We start from the raw sequence: 17,122 nt of genomic DNA on the forward strand, positions 1-17,122 counted from the left end.
ACGGAGATATTAAATTCAATAGAAACTCCAAATGGTCAATAACCCCTAACTGATAAGTAAAACTTCAGTATATAGTGCCTTGTAAAAATATTCAGCCCCTAACCTTCTGCTCACATAAATGAGTATTACAACCAGAGATTTTGATCAATTTAACTGAAAATTTTTATTTTTGAATCACATGCTCCTTTTTTCACAGTCGAGGCCAAAAAATAGGGAAAATTGTAGAACATGTAAAACTAAAAATTCAATAACTGAAATGTCAGTAGTTCAAAAGTATTCATCCCCCTTTGTTCAGTGCTTAGTTGAGCCACCTCTCGCAGTTATTACAGCCAGTAGTCTTTCTGGATAAGTCTCTATTAGCTTTGCACAACATGATGGAGCAATATTTGCCCATTCCTCCTTGCAACATTGCTCAAGCCTGTGCCAGGTTACTCAGGGAGCGGCAGTGGACAGCAATCTTGATGTCTTGCCAGAGATGTTTGATCAGGTTAAGGTCAGGCCTATGACTGGGCCACTCAAGGACATCAATTTTCTTCATTTGATGCTCTGGCAGCATGTTTTAGAAACATGGAAAACATACAGCATGATACAGGCCCTTCGGCCCACAAAGCTGTGCCAAACCTTAGAACTATCGAGGGTTTACCCATAGTCTTCTATTTTTCTAAGCTCCATCCAGGAGTCTCATAAAAGACCCTATCGTTTTTGCTTCCACCACCACCGCTGGCAGCCCATTCCAGGCACTTACCACTCTCTGCGTAAAAAACTTACCCCTGACATCTCCTCTATACCTACTTCCAAGCACTATACCCTCTCGTGCTAGCTATTTCAGCCCTGGGGAAAAGCCTCTGACTATCCACACGATCAGTGCCTCTCATTATCTTGTACACCTCTATCAGGTCACCTCTCATCCTCCGTCGCTCCAAGGAAAAAAGGCCAAGTTCACTCAATCTATTCTCATAAGGCATGCTCCCCAATCCAACTGTGTCATTGTCCTGCTGAAAGATGAACTTGCTCCCCAGTTTAAGCTTTCTGGCAGAGGCTAGCAGGTTTTTATCTAGGATCTCTCAGTATTTAGCAGCATTCATTTTCCCATCAATCCTGACCAAATTTCCAGTCCCTGCTGCTGAAAAACATTCCTATAGCATGATGCTACCTCCATCAAACTTTAAAGCAGGGATGGTATTACCTGGCTGATCTGCAGTATTAGATTTACGCCACATGTACCGCTTAGTGTTGAGGTCAAAAAGTTACACTTTAGTCTCATCTGACCACAAGACTTTCTTCCACATCTTTAGAGCATCTTCTAAGTGACACTTTTCAGAGTCCTTTTTTAGCTAGGGCTTCTTCCTTGATCTTTTCCATAAATACCTTTTTCGTGCAAGGCCTTAGAGATCGTGAAGCCATGAACTTCATCTCCACTGACTTCTGCAGCTCACTCATAGTGACCGCTGGTAACACAGTAGCCTCTCTTACAAGTGCCATTCTTCTCTGGTGACAGCTTAGAGGAGCAGCCTGACCTAGGAAGTGAGGCTGGGGTTTCACATTTTTCCCCACTTTTTCACGGTTTAAGATGGCGCGACTTATTGGTGGTTAACAAAACAAGAAATACAACTAAATACTTCATTAATAACACGTGCAAAAAAAAAATTATGGTAAACGGTCACTGCAAACAATGAAGACACGAGCAACGGTGAGGCTTAGTCAAGGGCTGAAGCATGCGGGTGCAAGGCGAAGTCGAGGCATGTTTGAGACGAGTGGAGTGGAGCAAAGTCAGAGCAGAGGAGAGGCAGATTCGAAGGCCGTCCACCTAAACCGAGAGCGAGGTTTGATCGATCGAAGCGACAGGCTGATTTGGAAACGTCGGGTATGAACCAAAATGTGGCAGCAGGGTCCAGGCCCAGAGCACATCAATACAACAGGGCCTGGATCTTACAGCAAGGAATGACCTGATGTTTAGTCGATCTAAACACCAGGCCAGATGGATTGAAAAGGCAGGGTGACAGGACAAGAGGCAAAGGTCAGGCTCACCGCTCTGCACCGGACTGAGACTGAGGTTGTGGCCTGCTCCAGGCTCCATCATGTTCACTCTGACGTGCACTGAAATGAGGCTGAGGCTGCTCCACGCTTCATCTCTGAGGACTCACTTCCGTTGTAAATGCTATTTGCTTACCTTTATTGTTTGCAGTGTTTGTTTTTTCTTTCTCTATGCACCTTGGGTGTTTGTTGGTGGATTCTTTTGGGTTTCTTGTCTTGTGGCTGCCTGTAAGGAGATGAGTCTCCCAGGTTGTATAATGAATACATACTTTCATAATAAATGTACTTTGAACTTGACTGCACTGAGCTCCGAAGTATATTCAGTGCCTTGGTGATGGTCTTGTTCCCTTCCCCAGATTCGTGCTTCTCTATTATCATTTCTCTGACTTCTTTTGAATGCTCTTTTGTCTTTATTTTGGTTTGGTCTGTTGTAAATCTGCCATACTGTAGGACCTTACAGAGAGAGAGGGGGCATTCATGTGATCCTCCAATTCTTTTACATCAACAAATTGGGTGAGTTGGTAAGGTAATATTCAGTATTGTACCCAAGGAAAGTTAGTGTAATTACAAAGGGGATGGATACTTTTTCAGCCTCTCAATTTTGGTTTTTAATTTTTAGTAAACTGTTGACAGGGTTTGGAACTTTTCTTTTGACTTGACATGGTGCACAATGATTAGCTCAAAAAACTCCACTTCAATATATTTTAAATTTAGAAAGTGAGACAGTAAAATGTGAACATAGTGGTGGGGCTGAATACTTTTTCCAAGGCACTGTACCAAAAGCAGTTTTCTCTCCTGGGTTCAGAACAGTGTGGTGACAGGGGTCACCCTTGTACACAAGTAAATAAAATATCCCTGAGTCATAAGTGCATGTGTTCTGGTCCAGTTAATTCGGTTTATTACACCCCCGTTATTCCCCTCTCCACATTCTTCCTCTGCAACCCCACCGTTCCCCTTTCCCCTGCCCTGCTCTGGGACCAAATGCACCTACCATCTCCAGACTGTTGCTGGAGCGGCCGATCTTCGCCACCACGTAGAGCCGCTGGAGCTGCACCTTGACCAAGACATTATCGGAGGGGGCGGGAGCCGCGAACAACGGGTGGATGAAGCCTTGCAACACCATCACTGCTTCCAGCTCCGTGCTAGGATTCTGCACGTAGGACGGGCTGATGCGCAGCTCCACCTGGCACAGAGAAAGAGGGGAAGGAGTTATTGTGTGGGGATCGTTGTTGTGTGGGGGGAGTGTACAGGGACGGAGTTATCATGTGGGGGTAGTGTACGGGGGGAGTTATCGTGAGGGAGAGGCGCAGATGAGGGAATTATTATGTAGGAGTCATGTGGATAGAGGAAGTTGGTCAGGGAGGGAGTTATTTTATGGAGAAGAGGCTTGGGATGGGAGGGGAGGTATTGTATATTGGGAGCCACTGTGCATGTAAAGAAAGGACTTAGGGCTGGGGTTCAGAGTTTGAGAGTGGAGCTCAGGACAGACGGGATGAGGAGGAGAAGAAGGTCGGAGGGAGGCATGAGGGAGTTGCCTGTCTCAGCACTGAGAAGAGGAGGAAGGGAGAAGTCCGTCAACCCCCCCCACCCCACCCCCATACTGACCTTGTCGGGCTGTGACCAGTTGTAGGGTTGCAGGTACGTCACCAGGTGAACGCCGGGCATGAAGTTCAACTTCTGACACTGCTCGACGGAGCTGACGAAGGTGGTGTCCGCGCCCCACCACCCCTGGGTCCCCAGCACCGGTTCCACCTGGCACCTGGCCTGGTCTGCAGGGAGAAGAGAGGTTGCGGTCACAGGAAACACTGCTGCGCCCAGACACGAGATCCCCAGCCCCTTGCACACTGTAGAGTAAAACAGTGCACAAACAGGGCCTTCAGCCCAACTTGCTCGTGCACACTGTGCTGCTTACCGTAGCTCATACCATTAGCCTGTGCTTGGCAAACTGTTCCCACCCAAGTACCTAGCTGTCTAAATGTCTTTTCAAGTTATTACTGCACTCACTTTTACCAGCTCCTCTGCAGCTCATTCCATCTACCCACTTGAGTGGAACAATTTTCCCCTTTAGAACCTTCTCATGTTAGACCTGTGCCCTCTAGTTTTAAGACTACCCCACCCTGGGGAAAAGGCTGACCGTCCACTGTATCTACGCCTTTCATGATTTTATAATGTCTATAAGGTCACCCCTTGGCCTTCTTCACTCCAGGGAAAACAGTCCCAGCCTATCCAACTTCTTGTGGCAAGCTGCTCTCTGCAGATCATTACATTGATTATAATTATTCTACACTTTTAAATCTAAATTCTTTGTTCTGCATTCTATTATTCTTTTACATTATACTACCTCGATGGACAGTGTAATGGTTTGTTCTGCATGAACTGTATGCAAAACAAGCTTTTCACTGTATCTTGGTACATGTGACAATAATAAATACCAGTCCCTCCAGTCCCAGTAACATCCTTCTCAATCTTTCCTTCAACCTTTCCATTTTTAAGAGACTCCTGTTGTAGTTCAGTGACCAGTCATGTTCATGCTGCTGGGCCAAGGCAAAGGTTTAACATGTGGCTAAGGAGTTGGTGCAGGAGGGAGGGCAGCAGATTTTTGGATCACTGTGCTCTCTTCCAGGGAAGGTAGGATCTGTACAAAAGAAGTGGTTCATACCTGAACTGGAGGGGGACTAATACCGTAGCAAGAAGGTTTGCTAGTGCTGCACAAAGGAGTTTAAACGAGAGTTGTAGGGGAATGGGAACCAGATTGCCAGAACAGCAAGTGGAGACAGATATTGTTAAGACCTCAGGTCGTGTCTAACCAATCTTGTAGAGTTTTTCAAGAAATTACCAGGAAAGTGGATGAAGGCAAGGCAGTGGCTGTTGTCTAGATGGACTTCAGCAAGGCACTTGACAAGGTCCTACATGGAACCTTGGTCAAGAAGGTTCAGTTGCTTGGCACTCAAGATGAGGTAGTAAATTGGATTAGACATTGGCTTTGTGATAGAAGCCAGAGGGTGGTTGTAGATTATTGCCTCTCTGACTGGAGGCCTGTGACTTGTAGTTTGTTGTAGGGATCGATGCTGGGTCCATTGTTGTTTGTCACCTATAACAACATTCTGGATAATTCACTGCATTAGCAAGTTTGCAGATGACAGCAAGATTGGGGTGTAGTGGACAGAGAGGAAGACTATCAGAGCTTGCAGAGTGAAAAATGGCAGATGGAATTTAATGCAGACAAGTGCAAGGCTTTGCACTTCAGTAGGACCAACCAGGGTAGGTCTTATACAGTGACGGTAGGGCACTGAGGAGTGCTGTAGAACAAAGGGATCTGGGGATCTGAGAATACAGGTCCATAATTCATTGAAAGTGGTGTCACAGGTACATAGGGTCGTAAAGAAAGCGTTGTATTTAGTACAAGAAACACACACAGAATGCTGGAAGAACTACAGGAGATGGGATGCTATGTTGAGTTGTATAATGCATTGGTGAGGCCTAATTTGGAGTATTATATCAAGGCCAAGGTGAAAGCCTGAGACCTGTTTCTATCATTAGCCGGAGTTTGTTGCCACCCAAACGAAACTACCTTGCTCACAAATTGGAGTTTCTGGCATTGAAATGGGCAGTGGTAGACAAGCTCAATGATTATCTACCTGGTCCCTGATGAAGGGTCTCAGCCAGGAACGTCGACTGTATTCTTTCCATAAATGCAGCCTGACCTGCTGAGTTCCTCCAGCATTTTGTGTGTGTTACTTGGATTTCCAGCATCTGCTGATTTTCTCTTGTTTGTGATTATCTATATGGTGCTAAGTGTTAGGTGAGAACTGACAAAAACCTACTAACTTATATTTTGACCTCAGCAAAATTGGTTGCCACACGTCATCTCTGGCGGGCAGCATTGTCTGTCTATGATTGCAGCCTTAAATAGAGGCCAGGAAGTCAGAACGTTAACACGGATACATTATCACGGCATCCTTATGAGATGCCGGATACTGACAGACCGGGAGGACATTCCTGCCTTGAGTGTTAAAGCAATGCGCCAGTTTTCCACAGATGGCAAATCAGAGCAAAGACAATGAGCTGTCGATCACTTGGGCTGTTCTAGCTTTGCAGTGCCCCAAGCATACTGCAACCTGACTATGCTGAATATGAAAGGGTTGTCTGCTTGAGCCCTGTTGAATTGTCAGCAGCACAGCAAGATGACCCTTAGTCAGCCATTTTCATGGGAGAAATTTCAAAAACTGGGAAGACCAAACACCCTAAATACTCTGACTGTTGAGAGAATGGGAAAAATTGCAGTTGAGGAATAAAGTCCTATACAGGGTTACTTCTCCTCCAAACAGAACTTAATGCTCTCAGTTAATTTTGCCTGAGAAGTACAGGAAGGTTGTAGTGAGGTCACTGGGATTTGACAAGACTTATGGATTAGTCAGAGATAGTTTCTACTGGCCACGAATGAAGCAAGTTGAAGATTACTGTAAGTCATGCACTCGTTGTATTCAGAGAAAGACGCTATCTAAAGGAGTTGTTCCCTTGTTTCACCTACAAAGCACTGGACCACTTGATCTCATGTGCATGGATTTTCTTTCCATTGAGCTTCATTCAAATGACACTGCAAATGTCTTGGTCATCACTGATCATTGCACCAGATACACTCAAGCTTTTCCCCACAAAGGATCAGAGAGCGTCCACAGTTGCAAATGTATTGTGGGAGAAATACTTCATTCACTATGGCCTCGCGCGAAGCATGCACAGTGATCAGGGAAGGGATTTTGAGAGCAGTCTCACACATTGAGCTGCGGAGCGTGTTTGGATTCAAGAAGTCAAGGACAATGTCATAGCACCCTCAGGGTGATGCTCACCCCGAGATATTTAACAGGACATTGTTAGACTTACTGGGGACTCTTGATGCCAAGAAAAGGAGCAATGGAAGTCAGCATTTTGGACACTTGGTTAAACTCTACACAGAATGAAGCCACTGGCTACTTGTCATACCATTTAATGTTCAGACACAAAGTGAGATTACCTGTGGATCTTTGGTTTGGAATCTCTAGTGAGGACTTTCCACAGAAAACTTCTCATGTTAAGTAAGAAATGCAAAAAGCTTATGAACTAGCAGTGTTTTTAGCTAGAAAACAAAACCAAAAAAAAGAGAGATACCATCAAAAGATTAAATTTTCTCAACTGATGCCTGGAGATGGAGTTCTAATAAGAAATTTAGGACTGCAATGGAAGCATAAGTTGGCCAACCACTGGGTTTCTACACCTCCTGTAGTAGTAAGTCAGATGCCAAATTTGCCAGTTTTTTAGTTGAAACCAGTAGATAGAAATGGTCCTGTAAAAATTCTCCATCAGAATTATCTTTTACCTCTAAGACAGGGAGTACACATTGACCCAGACTCTGACGTAGAACCTACTCCTAGTAAAAGAACTCTGCAAAGAAGATGAAAAAAAGAAAAGAAATAAGCTGAAGATAAGTCAGCCAACAGTACGGTTTCAATGGAAAGATAAAGAGAAATCTGTAAAAGAGGAACCAAATGAATCCATTAAATACTGCACAGACTCAGTTGAGGAAATTGGAATGTAGTATGATTTACCTTATGAAAACCTCCCAAGAAAAGTTGATGAAGAGATGTCAGAGCCTTTCAGAACAGATCTGGGTAAAGTGGAGAATACAACCACTGGATAACCAGAGGTGATATTAGATAGCGAAAAGGGAATGGACAACAATATAATTGAAGGTGAAGCCTGGTCTAGTCAGAGGGCAGGGGAAACGGAGTTGCAGAAAGGAACGAATGATAGATAAGACGATTCATCTCAAAGTAAACATGAAAAATCATGAGAAAATACCCAAACTGATGAAATAGTGACTGAGAGATAAACTATTAAAGGCTGAAGAAACGGAGACAAGAAGATCTCAGAGTCAGGAAGCCTCCAGACAGGCTGGCCTAGTTATGTCAATCACAATGGAGAGATATGTAACACCCCTTTACAAATGGGCTGGAGGTCCTGTAATCTCTTAATTCATTTGAACGCCCTCAGCCGTATGCCTGAATACTGTCAGACCATAAGTCTGAACGTAACTGTTATTGTTACTGAGTATAAGTGTGTTATTATAATGGGTTTGATAGGTCCCAAAGGTTTAGTCATGAGGACAAGCCTATTTTGGTGTGGGAGAGGGGTGGCGAATGTATTACCCTGGTTTAAGACCATGCTTTAGCATTTTATTTTCTGCAGATCTTCTCAAAATGCAAACCTTAAAAAAGTGGTCCTATAATTAGATTATACAATCGAATATTACATTTTAGCCGTTTAAAATAAAAATTGAGTTGATTAAATTAGGTTTGCTGAATTAGCCAGTAGGATTTGTCTTGTTAGGACTTCGGACAGTCAGGTGACCGGGAAAAGAACAGGTAGCCATTTTCTACAGAAAGCACTGGACCAGTGGAAAGAAAATGAACAACAAACAGGGTGGAAGAAGATGGTGAAATGCTCACAGAAATGGACAGATACAGAAGTCATCATTCTTCCCATGCACTGTAGAGTTGTGTTGCTGTTACTTTGCATTCACAGTTATAGTTAACTCATTATGAGCCTACGGTGAGAGGGTTACACATACAAGGCTGTTTAGCAAGAGAAGGGCCCATGGAATTACAGGGGAGTTACTAGCATGGGTGGAGCATTGGCTGGTTGGCAGAAAACAGAGAGTGGGAATAAAGGGGTCCTATTCTAGTTACCAGTGGAGCTCCACAGGGGTCAGTGTTGGGACCACTGCTTTTTACGATGTACGTCAATGATTTGGACTACGGTACTAATAGATTTGTGGCTAAATTTGCCGATGATATAAAGATACAGTACGTGGAGGAGCGGGTAGAGTTGAGGAAACAGAGAGCCTGCAGAGAGATTTAAGATAGTTGAGGGGAATGGGCAAAGAAGTGGCAAATGAAATACAATGTTGGAAAGTGTATGGTCATGCACTTTGGTGGAAGAAATAAACAGCAGACTATTATTTAGATGGGGAGAGAATTCAAAATGCAGAGATGCAAAGGGACTTGGGAGTCCTTGTGAAAGATACCCTAAAGGTTAACCCGCAGGTCGAGTCGGTTGTGAAGAAGGCAAATGCAATCCATTTCTAGAGGTATAGAATATAAGAGCAGGGATGTAATGTTGAGGCTCTATAAGGCACTCATGAGACCACACTTGGAGTTCTGTGTGCAGATTTGGGCTCCTTATTTTAGAAAGAATATACTGACATTTGAGAAGGTTCAAAGAAGATTAACGAGAATGATTCCGGGAATGAAAGGGTTACTGTATGAAGAACACCTGGCAGTTCTTGGGCTGTATTCCCTGGAGTTCAGGAGAATAAGGGGGGATCTTATAGAAACATTCCAAATGTTAAAAGGCCTGAACTGATTATTTCCCATGGTAGGGGATTCTAGGATAAGAGGGCACAACTTCAGGATTGAAGGACGTCCATTTAGAACCGAGATGCAGAGAAATTACTTTAGTCAGAGGGTGGTAAATCTGTGGAATTTGTTGCTACAAGCGGAGGCCAAGTCATTGGTGTATTTAAGGCAGAGATAGATAGGTTCTTGATTTGCCAGGGTATCAAAGGGTATGGGGTGAAGGCAGGGGAATGGGGATGACTGGAAGAATTGGATCAGCCTATGACTGAATGGCGGAGCAGACTCGATGGGCTGAATGGCCTACTTCTGCTCCTATATCTTATGGTCTAATATTAACAGTACACAAGGTAAGCTTTTCACTGTACCTTGGTATACATGACAATAATAAACCAATACCAATTTTATTCCCCCATATTGTCACCAAGTGCTCCAGATCCTACCCCTGTAATTACTAATTAACCCACCATTGTCAGTAAGTGGAAGGAAACTGAAGCATCTAGGGTGTGGGGAGAGATGGCACCCATGTCCTGTCACAGAAGGAACGTGCAGACTCCATACAGACAGTGACAGAGTTGGCACCAGACCCAGATCTCTGGTACTAGAACTCACAAAGGTCGCCTGTCGGATGATTGCATTTGTTACTTTAATGACCAGAAGATCTATTTTATTGAACTGGAAGGAGACCAATCCTCCTACTACATTCCAATGGTTTTCCCAAACTATAGTATGTTTAAATTTAGAAAAAAATAGAAGTGATATTTTTGATCCTTCGGTTAAATTTGAAGAAACTTGGAAACCATTTATTCAACGTTTTCATAGGATGTAATTTGACCTTCCCGAATCCTCCTTATTAACTTAAAATATACGAATAGTGGAACGGAGTTGACGACGTTACTGAACGTGTTCGATTTAAGATATTGGTCTAGTCTTGTTTTGTTCCCTTTGCTTTTTTGGGTTTAGTATTTAGTTTTTTTTTTCTTTTTTGGGGGGGGGGTTTCTTTGTATTCTTTTTTTCTTTTTATTTCTTTTTTTATGATTAATTACATTGTGAGTTTGGAAGTCTATTATGACCTGTGTTATCTGAAATCTTTTCTGTATATGTTTATTAACAATAAGATTATCCCAATCTCTTTGATTCAACATTGTTATTTTCTTTATAATTTTGGAAAAATTAATAAAAAGATTTAAAAAGAAAAGAAAGAACAAATGTCTGGGGCTGGTGCCCTGTTGGGGAAAGGACTGAGATGTCCTCTTGGGATCAGACTGCCTCATGCAAGGTGTCAGCTCTGGTGGGGGGTTCTGAACCCCGAGCTGGAAAGGGCCACGGTGGACATACAGGAAGAAACAGGCCTGAACACAGGATGCAGACTCACTGAACAGCTCCCAGCTCCTGTTCTCAAATGCAAATGCAATGCTGGCATACGTTTCAAGAGGACTAGAATATAAAAAACAAGGACGTAATGCTGAGGTTTCATAAGGCATTGGTTGGATGCTATATGGAGCATTCTGAGCAATTTCAGGTCCCATATCTAAGAAAGGATGTAATGAGATTGTAGAGGGTTTATGAGAACCCTCTTTACCGGGAATGAAAGAGTATGAAGAGTATTTGATGCTCTGGACCTGTATCACTGACGTTCAGAAGAATGAGGGAGGATTTCATTGAAATTAATCAGATATTGAAAGAGCTCAATACAGTGAACAGATTATTTCCAATAGTGGGAAAATCTATGACCAGAGGGCACAGCCACAGAGGAGAACAGTGTCCCTTTAGAACAGAGACAAGGAGGAACTTCTTTAGCAAAAGGGTGGCAAATCCGTGGAATCCATTACCACAGATAGCTGTGGAGGTTAATAGGTCATTAAGTGTGTTTAAAACGAAGATTGATAGGTTCTTGATTGGTAAGGGTGTGATAGGTTATGGGGAGGGGCCAGCTGGTGGCGCAATGACATCAGCGCCGGACCCGGGAGCGGAGGTTCCCAGGTTCAAACCCAGTCGGGTCCGCTCCCGGGTACGCTTTCCATCCGTGCCGGGTTGAGTGTCAAGATTGCAACTCGTCCTCATAAAGTAAAGAGAAAATACTGTGGAAATGTCTGTGTGAGGAGTGGCCCGCCACACAGTCTCTCTCTCTCTTTCGCTCTGCACCTTGTAAAAGCCGTGAAAAAGACATCATCACGGACGCACGACACTGACACGCACGCAGGCACACGCCAAAAAAAAAAAGAGAAAGGAAGGTTATGGGGAGAAGGCAGGAGAATGGGGTTGATAGATCAGCCAAGATTGAATAGTGGGGCAGATTTGACATACAAATGGTCCTGTGCCTTACGGTTTTAGTGGCCCTGGACCCAGAGTGAGAACATTACAGGCACTGACAGCTCTCTGAGGTGACTTCAATATTCCTCACATACTTCCACTTCCTGAAAAAGGGGTGATTTTACCTGCAACAGGGAGACAGGAGTTGGTCTGAACACACCATCCAAAGACCCCCGGCGCTTGTGGGGGCTGCGCCCGGCTCTGACCAAACACCAGACAGGACTGGCAGTCCGAGAGGAGGCTCGCCAGGCCCAGACAGCCCACGTGGGGACACTGTGGAGAGAACAGGCCGGCCATGACCAAACCATGCATACCAGAGGCAGAACACCTCTTCCATGACCGAACCACGCGCACTGGAGAGAGAACACGTCATCTGTGACCAAACCAGGCACGCCGGGGACACACCACCCGTGACCGACCCACGCACACTGTGGAATCAAACCGTGACCAAAACAACCCAGATGCACCATGGAGAGAACACGCCATCCATAACAACCCTCAAACTTTTTGAAAATTTCAATTGTTTGTAAGACAGAACCTGCCTCACATACAGCATGCTGGCTGGCCCTAAGACTCACGCTGCTCCACCAGTCACGGCTGGATTCTTTCCCCCAACCCCACTCTCCCATTTCCCCCTGTAACCCTTAACCCCTTAACCCATCAGAACCATTCAATCTCTGCCTCAAATACACCCAACGATTTGAACTCTGTGGCAACAAATTCAACAGACTCACACTCCCCGCGCCATCCACCCCCCGACAACTAAAGAAATTCCTCATCTCAGTTTTAAAGGAACATCCCCTTACTCCAAGGCTGAGCCCTCAGACTCCATACTCTCTCACAAATCGAAACACCCTCTCTATGTCCACTTTATCTAGGCCCGTCAGCATCTCATCCTTCTGTACTTCACTGAGTACAGGCCGAGACAGCCCCCCCCCTTCCCCACCCCCAAACCCTCCCCAGGGACAGCACATCCTTCCTTAGATACAGGGCCCAAAATTGCTCACAAATATTCCACATGCAGTCTGACCACTGCCTTACAGTGCACCCTCGCATTGATTCTCGTCATCTAAGCCCCTTGTTGTCGCAGCATACACTGTGGAAGTTTGAAGTCTCCCACTACAACAACCACGTTGCTTTCACATCTTTCCATAATCTGCTTTCACATTTGCTCCGCTCTCCCCCACTGGCTATTGGGAGGGCTAAGTATAAACCCCTTTGAGTGCTTACACCTTTCCTATTCCTGAGCTCTACCCGTACCACATCAGTGGACAAGCCCTCCAGGACATCCTCTCTGAATACAGCTGTGACATTCTCCCTGTCCGATCAAGCAACTCCCTCAATTCTCTATCACACTAAAACCCCCCAGGAACGTGGAGCTGCCAGTCCTGTCCCTCTCTGTAATGGCCACAACACCATAGCTCCACATAGTAATCCAGGCCCTAAGTTACCCGTAATGCTCCTTGCATTGAAATAAAGTAAAGGCATCTGTTAGTCTTGCAAGACCATGGATCTGCGCCTAGAAAGTCTTCACTCTCCAGGGCGCAGGCCTGGGCAAGGTTGTATGGAAGACCAGCAGTTACCCAGGCTGCAAGTCTCCCCTTTCCACGACACCGATGTCCAAGGGAAGGGCATTAGGACCCATACAGCTTGGCACCAGTGTCGTCGCAGAGCAACGTGTGATTAAGTGCCTTGCTCAAGGACACAACACGTTCCCTCGGCTGGAGCTCGAACTCACAACCTTCAGATTGCTAGTCCAATGCCTTAACCACTTGGTCACATGCCCACTCATTGAAATAAAACACACATTAACCCGTCAGTCCCAGTCACCCTTCCTTCAAAATGAACTAACCCAACATCAGCCTTCCATCAACTCCTCTACTCAGTGTCAAAGAGCACTACGGAACAGAAACAGGCCTTTTGGCCCATCTAGTCCATGCCAGCCCAGTCTTTTGCCTCGTCCCATCTACCTGCAGCTGGATCATACCCCTCCACATCCCTCAAATCCAAACTTCTCATAAACACGCATCTACAATTCCAATGGCAGCTTGTTGTACACTTGCCCCACCCTCTGACTGAAGGCATTTCCCCCTCAGATTACCCTTAAATATTTTATCTTTCACCTGAACCTATGACGACAAGCTCTAGCCTCATCCAACCCTCCCCCCCCACCAGAAAAAGCCTGCTTGCATTCTATCAATATCCCTCATAATTTTGTATGGCTCTATCGAATCTCCCCTCAGTCTCCTGTGCTCCACTCGCTGCGACTACAGCTCACATTCACACCACCTGAAACCCCAGGGTAAACCCTCTCAGACGGCACTAGCAAAAAGCTCTGCAACCGTATTGGTCATCCTTCTTGTACAGGTTCCACTCACCCAGGGAGAGAGCCCAGTGATCCCTGTACCTGAAGACCCTGCCTCCTACACCAGCTCCTTAACCATGGGGGAGAGAGAGTGGGAGGGGGGGAACGTGAAAACTCCACCAACAGACAGCACCCAAGGTCAGGGCTGCACCCACTAACCCAACACAGGTCACACTTCTCCCCCACCCCTCCACACAAACCCCAACACTCACTGTGCTGTGAGCCTGGTAAGTCTGACATCCCAACTGACACCACACACATTCGGGGTCCCTGCTGCAGGACGTCTCCTCTCCGTACAGTGAGCAGTAGTCCAAGTGCACCTGTGGGAAGGGGGAGGCACAGGGAGTGGGATGGGCAAGGAAGAAGGAGCGGAGAGTGGGGTTTTTTTTTGGGGCGGGGGGAGAGTGGTGGAGACAGAGACAGGGTCAGCAGGTGCTGGTACCAGTTCCCCAGTCAAACCATGGCCACAGGCAACCTCGTACAGAGAGGGCACTCACCACTGCTCAGTGTTGGCCCTCCCAGCCCACTTGGGCACAGAAACAAACAGCTCTGGGCATTGGGGCTACAGACTGTTCATCCTGTACACAGGACAAACCCTTCTCCCCCACTGCCATGACACCCACGCGGGTTGCTGCATCATCTGTGTCTGAGAGTCCTGAGGGAGGTCCTCAAGTCAGCCCACATACCTCTTTCCATATCCCCCCCCCAAACAATACGGCCTCCCACCTAGCCTTCTCCCTGCCCACTCCCCATCCCCTCATACACCTCTCCCAATCTAGCCAAACAATACTCCACACCCACCTCCCTATTCTCCTCCTCCCACCTTCCCGCCTCCTCCGCTCTGGCCAACCCCGTCACCCAGCCCACCCTTCCCTGCCCAGGGAAGCCCAGCCTCTCTCGGGACCTCTGCTGCCATCTCCCAGGGACACAGCCCTCCCCCCACTCCCCCCCCCCCCCAGCCCCGGTCGACACTCACATTCTGCACCAAGACCTGCGACACAAAGATGGGAACCTTGTAGGCCACCAGGTCAGCAAGGGGCCACCCGCTGAAGCCCCCCGCCATCAGCAGGACGTTCCCGTTCATCAATGCAGCCACGTGGGCGTAGCGTCCCCGGAGTGACCGGTTCTCCCAACCTGCAGAGACACACACACACAGGCAGGACAGGTTCAGAGACCACTGTGGGCACCCCTGCCTCCATGACTTTCTCTTCCATCATCCAGAGCTAGTCTGTGCAGCAGACACTGCCGCAGATGTTTGCTCTGTCACCTCCAGACTGGACAGTTCATATCACATTTTTCAAAAATCCACACACTGAAACACTCAGCAGGTCAGGTAGCGTCTGTGGGGAGAGAACCAGGGCTGCCAAATTGGTTTATTATTGTCACCTTTACCGAGGGACAGTGAAAGTTTAGTCTTGCACAGTGCTCACACAGGTCAGATTATCACACAGTGCATTGAGGTAGAACAAGGTTAAGCAATAACAGAATGCAGAATAAAGTGTAGCAGCTACAGAGAGAGTGCAATGCAGGTAGACTATAAGGTTTTAGATCATAACAAGGTAGATTGTGAGGTTAATCTCATCATACTAGGGATCTGTCGATAGTCTCATAACAATGGGGTAGAATCTGTCCTTGAGCCTGGTGGTACATGGGAGGGGAGACGACAGAATGTCCAGGGTGAGAGGGGTCTTTGATTACACTGGTTGCTTTACTGAGGCAGCGATATCCTGGCCTCCAGGTCAATCTGATCAGGAAAATGGAGACAGTCCCTCCGGCCCACCCAGTCTGTGCTAACCAACCACCTCCTGTTTATAGTCATTCCCATTCCATTCTCCCCATCACCACAACCCCAAGATTCCATCCCTCACTCACACACTGAGGTGGGTGGGGGCAGTTTACAACAGTTGATTAATCCACCGATGCCACACCTCACTGGGACAAGGGGTGAACCATTGCACTGGGGGAGGGGGGGCTTTTACCTTCTCTCCTCACAGACAGCGGCAGAGGATGGGGCTGACCCTGAGCTCTCCAGCAGCGAGACACTGGCTCTACCACTGCGCCCAACATCACCTCATTTTCCAAAATGAGACAAGGGCTTCAGCAATAGAGGGAGCAGAAAGGGAGCTTAATCACGTGGTGCCATGACAACAATGAGCAGGTCACTGACTTTAGGAAGGGGGGGGTGGTGCACATCCTCCTGTCTACATCGACAGTGCTGAGGTCAAGAGGGTTCAGAGCTTCACCAACAACCTGCCCTGGTCCAACCACGGAGATATTATTGCCAGGAAAGCTCACTAATGCCTTGCCTTCCACAAGACGCTGATGAAATCTGGCTTGTTCCTGTCGACCGTTACCAATTTTTTTACCCTGTCTGGATGATTCACAGCTTGGGCATAGCGTCCCCGGCATAGTGGCAACGGCTCTGGCCATGGCCACGAGAATCTGCAGAAGTGAGGATTCAGCTCAGCACATCATTGAAAGCAGCCTCTCCATAGACTCAGTCTACACTATGGCCTCAGTAAAGCAACTCACCCCACACATTCTCTCTTCTCCCCTTTCCCTCCTGGCAGAAGATACAAACGCCTGGAGGTGTGTCCCACCAGGCTCAGAGACTATCAAACTGTTCCTAATACGCTAAATTGGACTTTTAAACTAACATACCTTGTTATAAGACCTTGCACCTTACTGTTAGCACTTCCAAGTTCATGTTTAATTGTCGACTAACCATACATGAACACCCATGAGTACAGCCAAACGAAACAGTGTTACTCCGGGTCCAAGGTGCCAGAGTAACAAACACAGTACCAACATTCACACATAGCACAAGACACATATTGCACATATAACACAGCACATGCAAGATATCAGTAAAATACTGCCGTACAAAAGAAATTTAGTCCAAGACCTTGAGTCCATGAATGTTGCAGCAGTCGCAGTCGAATTCAATACAGCTTGTCATCTGCTGAGTAAACACTGGGGGGCAGTACTGATTGCAGCTTTAATCGCCGTACCACATTGCCT

The 17,122-nt window shown here is 46.5% G+C and overlaps 1 protein-coding gene across 1 annotated transcript in view; it reads right to left on the reverse strand.

Annotated features, from left to right (window-relative positions):
* Positions 1 to 17,122, reverse strand: part of megf8 (multiple EGF-like-domains 8) — a 124,859-nt gene that overhangs the window by 82,638 nt on the left and 25,099 nt on the right. Inside the window, exons 11-15 of the mRNA XM_063056749.1 lie at positions 15,078 to 15,235; positions 14,314 to 14,421; positions 11,862 to 12,009; positions 3,640 to 3,803; positions 3,026 to 3,217 (exon numbers count right to left, since the gene is read on the reverse strand). Coding sequence (XP_062912819.1) covers positions 3,026 to 3,217; positions 3,640 to 3,803; positions 11,862 to 12,009; positions 14,314 to 14,421; positions 15,078 to 15,235 — 770 coding nt within the window. The remainder of the gene's footprint in view (positions 1 to 3,025; positions 3,218 to 3,639; positions 3,804 to 11,861; positions 12,010 to 14,313; positions 14,422 to 15,077; positions 15,236 to 17,122) is intronic.

This window comes from Mobula hypostoma, chromosome 8, assembly GCF_963921235.1.
Source record: "Mobula hypostoma chromosome 8, sMobHyp1.1, whole genome shotgun sequence".
Lineage (NCBI taxonomy): Eukaryota > Metazoa > Chordata > Chondrichthyes > Myliobatiformes > Myliobatidae > Mobula > Mobula hypostoma.